Source organism: Primulina huaijiensis, chromosome 4, assembly GCF_012295235.1.
Source record: "Primulina huaijiensis isolate GDHJ02 chromosome 4, ASM1229523v2, whole genome shotgun sequence".
Classification (NCBI taxonomy): Eukaryota; Viridiplantae; Streptophyta; class Magnoliopsida; order Lamiales; family Gesneriaceae; genus Primulina; species Primulina huaijiensis.
Genome location: NC_133309.1, coordinates 20,154,654 through 20,165,774, shown reverse-complemented (window position 1 = coordinate 20,165,774; position 11,121 = coordinate 20,154,654). Strand labels below are relative to the sequence as shown.

Sequence of the window (11,121 nt, the reverse complement as noted above, 5' to 3'; positions counted from 1 at the left end):
TGAGTTAAGTGGAGCTTAATCATCAGAAGTGTCGCCGCTTCATTGCCATATTAGATCCTAGTAGTTGATCATTGCGGTTCAGAATCAGTTGAGTCCAGTTTGCATCAGTTAGACCAGTTAGCCAGCACAGAGATCAAGTCCAAGGCAATTAGCTGTTTTTATGGCAAAAGAAACTCAAAATCGATGCAGCATTCCAAGCATTCTAGGCGATCAATTGTTGGTACACTCAGTTCTATTTTATATAAACTGACTGATACTTGATGTTATTTGATATTTGCTAAGTATAGTAGCAATTCCCTTACATAAGATGGTGTGCTTTATATTAATACAAGGGACGCGTAATGGATTAAATTAACATCAAGTGTATCCAATTAGTTTACATGTAACTGAACTGATTTTTCCAGTTTATATGTTGTCTTAACTATTTGAGTGTTTATAGCGTACACTTCTTTTTAAAATCGCACAAAGATTATATTTTTGAGGGGGAGTTTTTGATTCAGTTCTTGAGGGAAAGCTTTTCTTTAAAATTGATATTAAATTTGCTATTCCTCAAACTGAAAAATTGTTTTCAAATCGTTTAATTCAATTGTTGAGGGGGAGCTCTTCTTTCTGCTATCCTTCGAACTGAAAATTTGTTTTTAAATCGCTTTAACTGTTCAAGTTTTGTGATCATCAAAAGGGGGAGATTGTTGGAACATTTCATGTTCGCAATCTTGATTTTGATTTTAACAAAACTTGTTTATTTTGTTTCTAATGATTTACCGAGTGTGCAGATGTTGTAACTGATCGAACTGATCAGTTACCGAGCCTAAACTGAAGCTATCAAGACACAAACTGAAAATGCCAACTGAATGATCGAACTGAACCAGTCCAACTGAAGTATCAAGAGCAGTTCAACTGATTGTCCAGTTGATAGGTGGTTCAGCAGAAGACCTTTAGAAGCCCGGCCAGCTGATGAAGTGTTCAACTGATGAAGATCCCAACTGACTAGTTCAACTGAATAAGTGAAATCAGTTCAGCTGACGAGTCAACTGATTTCACCTCACCAGTTCAAGACCAGTTCAACTGACCAGTCAGAGCATTAGTTAGGAGCGAACAAGTTTGTAGATACGACAAGTTTAATATAGCTATGCACAAAGATACAAAAGCATTGTACGATCTTAGTACAATAAGAGATGTTGGAGTAGCGCTTAAAGCCAAATGTCCCAGATACCTATTTGGGAGAACAAATTCAAACTGCAACGGATTCATTCACTGAGTCTCACTGTACGTTTAGCCAAATGCCTATAAAAAGAAGCCGAAGCTCAGTGAAGACAATATACATAAGAAGATGAGAGTTGATGAGAAAAAATAAAAATATAGAGAGGGCACGCATATTGCATATCAGCTTTGAAGAAGCAATCAGCCTAGTTGAGAGAACACTTCATCGTGTTATCAGCTAAGACTAGAAGCACCTTTCCTTCAGTGTATGAGAACACCTTTCGGATTGTTTTCAGAGATCAGTTCTCACACACACACTCATCACCACTCAAATACCGTCTTGCACAGAGATATAAAACATGTGTATATAGTCTTTGACACACAGACGTTAAACAAGTGTTTGCTGGAAGGTGCTACCTTTAGTCTAGTATAAGAGTTCAGTTAGACAGTTGTGTAAGTCCTAATATTTGTAAGATTTATACAATCAGTTGTATAAATCTAATTCTTCTAGTGTATCCTACCCGTGAAGGTAAAAAGGGTGACGTAGGAGCAGTTAAAGTCTCCGAACATCCATAAACATATCTTTTGTTATTTATGTTTAACTATTTGTTTTTGTTCTTAACTGTTTTAATCAGTTTGGCTGATATCAGTACAGTTCTGTCCATAACTGAACTGATATAAGCTCTAACCGATTTCTCGTATCTCAGTTACTCAGTTGAACATGATATAAAATCTATCAGTTTTCTTAACGAAGGATTACTTCGAGTGTTTTTCGCTTGGTTTCTAACCAAACTCGACCTAATTAATCGGTGTAAATATTCTTAGAACACGAGATATTGCAGCTCATTAACTTATTGTGTTGAAAGCATCTCAAAAGTGCCGAGCACACGGTCCTTCAGGGTCCCATGATCCACATCATCAATCAAATATTTCATATTTCACAGTTAAATATCACACCAACCAAATATTTATTGGTTTCACCGTCACTTTAATTAATAGTTTATTTTCATTTAAATAAAATAACTTACAATTTTATAAAAAATATCATTTCACCAGTTTAATTAATTTCATCTATTATTTAATATTACATTTTTATTCGAATATAAAATTAGAAAGTTTATAACGATTATTTTTGAATAACTAATTTGTAAAAAAATAAAAATTAATAAAATTAAATAGTTTATAAAGAACTACACAAAATTAATTTACCACAAAAGAACATTTATAAAATTAATAATCAAAAATTACAAACCATAAAACAACATTTTTAACAATAATAATTGAAAATTATTAAATCATGAAGATACAAAAAAAAAAGACGTGAAAATAAAAATTACAAACCACACACATAGTAAAATACATCAGTCGTTAACTCATCACGACGACATGTCTCCCAAATGTGTTCAACCAAATCATGGCGAAGCTGATGATGCATATGACTATCATGTAACTATGTATTTCTTCGAAGGTATTCACCAAATTCTGTTTTTGAACCCTGATTGGCTATGATATTATCTCGTTCTTCATGATCCCACATCGATATTGCATGACTCTCGTCCTCAACAATCATGTTGTGTAAGATAATGCATGTATAAATGATTTCTTTGCATTTATCCATGAACCAATGTCTCCCTGGACCTCTTATAATTTCCCAACGATCTTGGAGAACTCCAAATACCTGTTCAACATATTTTCTTACAGCATCTTGTCTTTCTTTGAATTTCATTCTTTTGGGATCCTGGGGGCATGAAAAACTCTTCACCAAAGTGGCCCATTCCGGGTATATACCATCTGTTAAGTAGTATCCTTTAGTATATTGTGTACCATTCACAATAAAATTAACATATGGTGCATTTCCTTTCAAGACGTCATTAAAAAGAGGCGATTCGTTTAGGACATTGATGTCATTATGACACCCAGCCACTCCAAAAAAAGCGTGCCATATCCACAAGTCGGCTGATGCAACTGCCTCAAGCACAATTGTTGGGTAGCCATGATCGCCTCGAGTGTACTAGGATCTCCACGCGAGTGGACAATTTTTCCAAGCCCAATGCATGCAATCAAGGCTTCCTAACATGGCAGGAAAACCATGTCTTTGCTCATGCATTTCGAGCAAATGAGCGATGTCGGTTGCATTTGATTTTCTTAAGTACACACGTCCATATATTTGCATTACACATTGACAAAGTTGGACAAGCATTCAAGTGCAATTGTTTCACCCATCCTTAGTTAATCATCCAACAGGTCGGCTAGGCCTCCATAAGCTAGTTGGCGGATAGCCGTCATGCATTTCTGAAGTGGCAATAAGCCTTTTTTTCTCGCAGCTTCTTCTTTCCATTTAAAATATCCATCGGGATGATTTTGCAAATCAGTGACTATGCGCAAAAACAGCTCTTTTCTCATTCGAAATCGTCGTCGGAACATTTCATCGGTATAAACCGGCTCAGTAGAGAAATATTCATTAACAAGTTGAATGTGCCCAGCTACACGCTCTCTGTTAATTGATCGTCTTCTTTGTGCATTTCCATAAGAAGTTTGAATAAATTCAGCCTCTCTAGGTTGATTCTGCACCATCGTCATGAATAATTCTTCACCGAGATCCAATGTTGTATCTTCTAGAATGTTTTCTCTGTTATTTTGAGTAGGATCTTGAGACATTTTGGAACAAATGAATAGTTGAGTATAAGAGAGAAAATAGATTTGATGTATTGTGAAGAATAAGGAATGATTCATCCCCTACTTATATACATTTTTGTAACGGCTATCTTGTAACGGCTATCTTGTAACGGCTTGTTCATACTTTTATCGCCACACATATAATATATATTATAGATCGTTAACAAAATAATATTTTATATTGAAACATTACTATATTATATGTAATAAAAATATAAAAATCTGAAATAACATTACTAATCGAAAAATACAAACCACACATAGAACTAAAATACATGACTTAAAAACATAAATTGCAAACCACACACATAATAAAATACATGACATCAAATAGAAATTTCAAAACACATTACATGTTCAATCTTTTTTTGAGCTGCTCACATATCGCTAGATGGTTATAAAGTTGTTCATATGTCATGCCTCGTGTGTCCATTACGAGGAGTTTATAAGCTTGAATGAGTTGATCCACTATCTCTTTGTTATTATATTTCTCCATCTGTGTTACTGACTGTTGCATAGCCTCACTAATTTGATCAACATGGTAACTCTTTCTTTTCCTTTCTTTTTTGCTGCCTTATGTCCCATAGGATGAGATCGGGCTTCATTGTACTCTGTATCAACACTTGGTGTAGCATTAGACGAGTCAGTGTGTGCACTTGATGCTTCAGATGTCCTTGCCTTCTTTGCAGACCGGTGTCCTGAGGATTGAGGAGCACACATAGGACTATCTTTAACTATCCTCCACACGTGTTCATATTGAAAAGTAGATTTGAAGGTACGCTTGTATTCTTCATGAGCCCGCATCATTAAATCCTCATCACTCCATCCACTTGGTCGATCCGTGTACCATTTATTGTAGATTCCATTATATCTATTCACAATCCTTTTCACCGCAGCCCCGTGTGCTTTGGCTTTCTCTGCAGTCTTTTTTTTAGCTTTTTTGTCTCGATTGGTATTGTAGTATTCTACCACCCGTTTCCAAAAAGACTCACTCTTCTGGGCATTACCAACACTGGGGTCTTCGCTCATCATTGTGTATGTTGCTGCAAGGAGCTTATCATCTGCTACTGTCCACGCTGTTCGCTTGCCATGATCTCCATCTGAATCTTGGCCCGTCTCGCTTGCCTGATTGAGAGTAATATTTTCCAGTCCTATTTGGGACGAGAAGGAAGGAAATTGTGGATTTCGGAATTCATAAAGTGCTTCCAGCCCTTTATCACTTTCACTTGCATCAACACTAGGCCTTCTTGATTCAGTTGATTGAAGCCCCGGTGATTGAAGAGGATTAGTTCCATGGGATAAAGCTTGCACCAAATATTGGCTACTCTGCCAATATTCTCGGGGACATGTATTCCACGGAGCTAGAGGGGCATTCAAAAAATATGGTGGTGATTATGGAAAATGTTGCAAATTATGTGGGTGTTGTGTAAGAAATGGAAATGGAGGATGTTGGACACTCGGATGAACTCGGGAATTTTCTCCACTTGAACTTTCGTCGATATTTGGAGACTTCAAAAAATCCCTAAAAAAATTATTGGAATTATTATCCATTCCGAAAAAATTTTGTATTTAATATTTTTTTGTGAGATAAATATTTATGTACGATGTTGAAAATATGAATTTTAATTTTTTAAAAACTAATGTATTTATAGACTTATTTTTGCTAATGTATTTATAGACTTATTTTTGAACGTTGGGTAACGTTCAAAAAACTACCGTTCAAAAATTTAATTCGTTGGGAGAACTCCTGATTGTATTTGCAATATAATTAAAAAGTATATTAAAAAAATAGACATCATGCAGAGTGAAAATGACATTTCATGTATATTTCATTTAAATAATCAAATTTAATTAAAAAGAATTTTAAAAAAATGAAATGAATTTGTAACCGATTATTGATTTGGCACACAAATCAAGAGAACACAGTGGTAAATATTAGAGGTTGAAAAATATTTGTATGACATGACAATTACAATACCCACTACTGTGTGTACCCTAATCGAGTTGCTCATACCTTTGATTCAAGTGGATTTTTTAATAGAAAACTTTTAGAGTATTGGGAGTAATATTCTTTATTTTTAAGCCCTTCTGTAAAACATAACCTTCTTGGTTGTTAAGTGAAATATAATCTCCGTTTTACTCAAAATAAAAATAAAAACCCAAAACAAAAAATTGGCTTATTCAGTCACCACCTCCAAGGCCTGCTGTGGTATGTGGTGTTAGAAAATCATAGCTCAGTCATCAAGGGATAGTTCAAAAAACACACACAAATGGCGGGGTCCCTCCTTTTAAAACACACACACACACACACAACGGAACGAGTCAGTTGGGGATGATTGTAGATTAGCCGCGTCAGACGTGGACCTGGCTCCAATTCATTTGAACCGGTTCAATCTGGCTTAAGGCACTTCCTTTATCGCAGGATCGGTATAAAGGATGGTGAGGGATCCGGCCAGTGGCTGATCTTTTGCCATTAGCTGACACAAGGGCAAAAGGCCGAGCTGGTTGCAAACAGATCAACAGCCGGGTTGTGGCCTGTTGGTTCTCAGCTGGGCTAGCGCGGTAGACAAGACTCAGATGGCTTGGCGCGGCTGTGCACAGCAAGGTGGCCACACAGCTCAGTCACACTTGGTGAACGAGAGTGGTCGAATGCTATTTGTTGCATAGCCATACAGTCACGAGCATATGGAAACTATTGTATTCCTATGTTTGCAAGTCACGTTTCTTTCCAAGAATCATGTTCAACATCTTTGTATTCATCAAAACCTACGAAAATCTTGAATAAACCATACATGGAATACATAATCCAACAATATATGTTTCCTGACGAGAATTTATTCGTAACAACATAGACCAAACCATTAATACAGCCATGGGAATAGAGTTGAGACAACTTCTCAATCAATGAGACCAACCAAATGTACACAAAATTGAGCGAGAATATATTAAAAATTCACTTCAAATAATGGATACACACATACGTTGATCAACGACAGACATGATATCTTTTAAGATTAACTTCAACATCAAAATGCACTTCAGAGCTGTTAAACCGTGTGATGTTATCTATCACACAAGAAAGGGGGAGTCTACCAAGACCAGGAGAGAGAGACGGGGATTGATGCAAACCTTTAATCAGCGTCATTCACATAACATTCTTCCCAAGTTGAAAATTTTTGCCCCCCTCCAATATGACACGATAGTTAAATGCTAACAATTCCTTTCAAATTGGATGCTCATGGAAACAAGAATGGGCGACGAAAATGCAACGCTAACCAGCCAACCCGACCTTATGGCTTACCATTCGGTTTTGGTGAATTATGGGCAAACTGATGATATGGAGAAGCAAGAGAACCATTTGGTATCGAAAGGCTTCTTGGATGATGTTGCCCGTTTCTTGAAACCGACCCTTGGGTTTTGAGACCATTTTTACCATTTGGGCTGCAACCCACTCGATCTGCTTGCATTGTTTGGAAGTAGTAAGACGAGCTAGCCATGTCTTTGAGGTTTGGCAAAGGCTTCAAAGCTTCAACAACTTCACTCATTAGAGGCCTAACTTTGGAATCTCGGCTAAGGCAACGCGCAGCCAAGTGTGCAGCTTTTTGGGCACCTTTAATTGAGAAATGACCTTCAAGTCGTGGATCTATCAAACGGTAAAAACGTCTCCTTTCACCAAGATGAGGCCTAGCCCATTCTACAAGGTTATGCTCCCCATTAGGCCGGTTTTTGTCCATTGATCTTCTTCCTGTCAGCATTTCAAGAAGGACTACTCCAAAACTATACACATCACTTTTTGATGTAAGATGTCCTGAAAAACAAGACAGATTGTCCGAAATAAGTGAGTTGTTCACGAAATCCTCAAGAAATAAGTCTTAGTATGTGTTTTATCCCTTTATTGCTTCAAATAGACTTTCTTCCATTAATTATCGCACCCATTTGTGTACTTTTTTTTCTCGTTGTTGAAATTTTAAATTCATGCCAACAGTTATCACATGTCCATCAGTTGGTTTTTGGCAGAAGACTCTCCAGTGCACCGATCTAACATTGAAATCAAGGACACAACAAGATACCTGTCATGACATATTCTGGGGCCGCATAACCGTATGTGCCCATCACACGTGTAGAAACATGAGTTTTTCCTTCATCTGGAGCATCTTTAGCAAGTCCAAAATCAGAAAGTTTGGCATTATACTCCTGCAGAAGGTTTAAGATAATAAAATAAAAATTCTTATGTTCAGTAGTCCAGAGCAAATAACAAAATATAGGACATTTTAGAATAATTAGGACATATATTGCAACATAGTACATTTAGAAAAATTGATTTTATTCAGCATTCGATACTCACAGCATCTAACAGGATGTTTGATGTCTTAAAATCACGATATATAACCGGTTTTTCTGCTTCTTCGTGAAGAAAAGCAAGACCCATTGCAGCACCTAGAGCAATTTTCATCCTGATAGACCACGGAAGAGGGAGAGACCCTGCAAATTACAATGATTAAAATAGCTCAACAGCGCACTATATCATGAATCATACTGTGCATCAGAGATTTTGAGTATTCATTTAAAATATCATCCATGTAAAGAACAAATTTTTTTTACACCAGGAAATTTCAATGCAAAATGAACTGGGACAAAGCTAGCCGCATACTTCTGAATAGGTGATTCTCCAAGCTTCCTCTAGGCATGAACTCGTAAACTAAAAGCCTCTGATCATCTTCAATACAGTAACCAATCAATTTAACTAAATTAGGATGAACAAGGTCCCCGAGATAATTTACTTCGGCCTGCCATGTGAAATCGCACTTCAGGATAGTCGAACCAGCGCAAGGACAAACAACTAAAACAGAAAAGAAAGCTAAATCAAGAAAATCAAATGCAAATGTATCAAACCATCCATTCTTTGTGACCCTGAAGCCCATCATGATTCAGGGTTTTGACAGCAACGGTAAGCCCGGTCCCCGGCTTAACTGGTGCCGTGCCATTCTCTTCAATCCACCCCTTAAACACACAGCCAAAACCCCCTTCTCCAAGAAGTGATTCTGGTCGAAAATTTCTTGTTGCCAACTTAAGGTCATTAAATGTAAATTTTCTCAGTCGGGAAGAAACTTTAAGTTCATCTTCCAGTTTGAAGCTTGACGAATTGCTTTCAGCATTGCTTGTAGCGGTGGATGGGATATCTGTGGCAACTGGCCGGTCTATGCCGGTACCATCTGAAGATTTACCTTCTGTTCACATGCAAAACAAAAGATAAGAGCAAAGACAATGCACATTTTACAGATAGAAAAGATTAAAAGCATTATTAAGCAATTAGACATTTTATAGATAGAAAAGTTTAAAAGAATTATTATGCAATTAGACATTTTTAACCGAACAACAATGTAGCACCTATTATAACTAAAAATACACTGTAAGTGTTATGCTGTCTGTTTTAGTGTATTTAGTAACATTACAGAAAGAATACCAAAACAAGTAAAGAAAAGACCCATTTATTGCTTGTATCATGTGCCTCTTCTATGTCTCAAACTTTCATTAGTAAATTTAGTTCACAATACCATACAGGTTCATACCACAATGTCAATCAATACAAGTTGCAACAGTAAATCACATAAAAAGTAATCCTCATAACCCAAAGAAATCATCTTGAAGTTCATGCAAAAAAAATCAACAAACAAATCAACAAACAAATAGCACACTGAATTTAGGAGATAGAGAGATGGATCACCGTGTGTGGTGATGCCACTAATAGAGTTATCCACTTTAGATCTTGAAGAAATACAGCTACCAATAAACCTTAACTTAATACAGCAACCTGCCTCCACAGAATCATCTTTTTCCTTGGCCTCTTTTCCTTTCTTCGTATTCCAAGAATCCCCCTTTAAACTATCCCCACTTAGTCCCATCTTCCAAAAATAATCTCCAGAAATCTCACCCCCCTCGCTATATCTGGGAAACAGACCCTCGATCCCAATTCAATCTCATCCAACAAAGCCCCCACAAAATAACCTAAAACAACTCGTGCTCATTCCAGAAAATTAATTAGAAATGATTATCAAGAACCTCTCTTCCACTTTCAAGAAACCCCAAATAAAAAAAGCTACCCTTTCTTTGCCGTCAAGAACCGATTTTTAATCAAATCTCAAAACAATTATTTTTCTGAAAACATGAAAGATGAGCTAAAACCCATAAAAAAATTGAAGAAAAAGTTCAGACCCAGTCGGGGCAAAAAACAAACGAGTGAAAATAACAAGAAAAAAGATCTAGATGAACTCGATTTCTACAAATCACATTATTGACCTTCAAAGTAGAGAACTTTGGCCCTCCGCACTGTACAACAAACAAAGTTGGAATCAGATAATAACACTATCGGTTCAAAAAGTAAAACTATAGCTGTGCTAATAGGTTTTTTTATTATTATTAATATGAAAAAAATATATAATTTCATCAATAATATGAATGAGGCCATTTTGTAGTTTTTGCAGGGTCCAGCTGCAGCGTCTGTTGTAGATTTAAAAATTATATAATTTTATTAATAATGTGATTGTGACGATTTGCAGTGATGGACTCTACAATATTTACAGGGTTCAATTGCAGCATCTGCGGTAGGTGTAAACGGACATTGCAGGTAACCGAATGTTCTATAATTTCGACCACCCATCGAACATTCTTTACTATAAAAATGATGTATCCCTTGCCAGTTGCAGTGGACACTGCAGCTTTTCCATTGTAGGTATAAGTGGATGCTGCAGGTTCAATAATTTCGGCTACCCATTGAGCATTCTTTACTCTAAATAAACTTTTCATGTATATGAAGAGTAAAATAATCAATGAAAAAACAAGAAAAAGTATTCATCATTTGAAAAGTAAATATTGGATTTTTTATTGTGTACATATGTTAAGTATTATATAATTTTTTTAATTTATGCTTAATAACTTTTTAATTTTTATTTTTATATCTAATATTTCATGTCTTATTATAATATTTTGTATTAACTTACTATTTTGATAATTTATTTCAGAATGATAGAAAATCGAGGTCCAGAAGATTTTAGTGTTCTCTACTTACAAGCAACACATATGTTACAACAGTTTCAATCTGGTTTGGATGTTATATATCGAAAATTATTCACACCATCATGTATTTGCATACTTAAATCATATGGGATTTTATGGGGTTTTACAATGTGGTTTTCTGAGGGTTTAACAATCATTTGATTACTGCTCTTGTCGAACGATGGCGACGTG

At 36.0% G+C, this 11,121-nt stretch overlaps 1 protein-coding gene across 1 annotated transcript; it reads right to left on the bottom strand.

Annotated features, from left to right (window-relative positions):
• Positions 1-6,674: 6,674 nt before the first annotated feature.
• LOC140975362 (serine/threonine-protein kinase PBL34-like) lies at positions 6,675-10,249 on the bottom strand. Its single transcript, XM_073439031.1, has 6 exons — positions 9,602-10,249; positions 8,770-9,104; positions 8,528-8,663; positions 8,222-8,358; positions 7,947-8,070; positions 6,675-7,684 (listed from the first exon to the last, which is right to left on the bottom strand). Exons 1-6 carry the CDS (start codon positions 9,777-9,779, stop codon positions 7,167-7,169), a joined length of 1,428 nt encoding a protein of 475 aa, XP_073295132.1. The 5' UTR covers positions 9,780-10,249; the 3' UTR covers positions 6,675-7,166.
• Between the last annotated feature and the right edge of the window lie 872 nt (positions 10,250-11,121).

Coding starts and splice junctions, on each gene's coding strand:
- LOC140975362 (XM_073439031.1), bottom strand. CDS start 9,779: ATGGGACTAAGTGGGGATAGTTTAAAGGGGGATTCTTGGAATACGAAG. Junction 8,359..8,527: donor GGAGAATCACCTATTCAGAA/GTATGCGGCTAG, acceptor TGTAATTTGCAG/GGTCTCTCCCTCTTCCGTGG. Junction 8,071..8,221: donor CAAACATCCTGTTAGATGCT/GTGAGTATCGAA, acceptor AACCTTCTGCAG/GAGTATAATGCCAAACTTTC.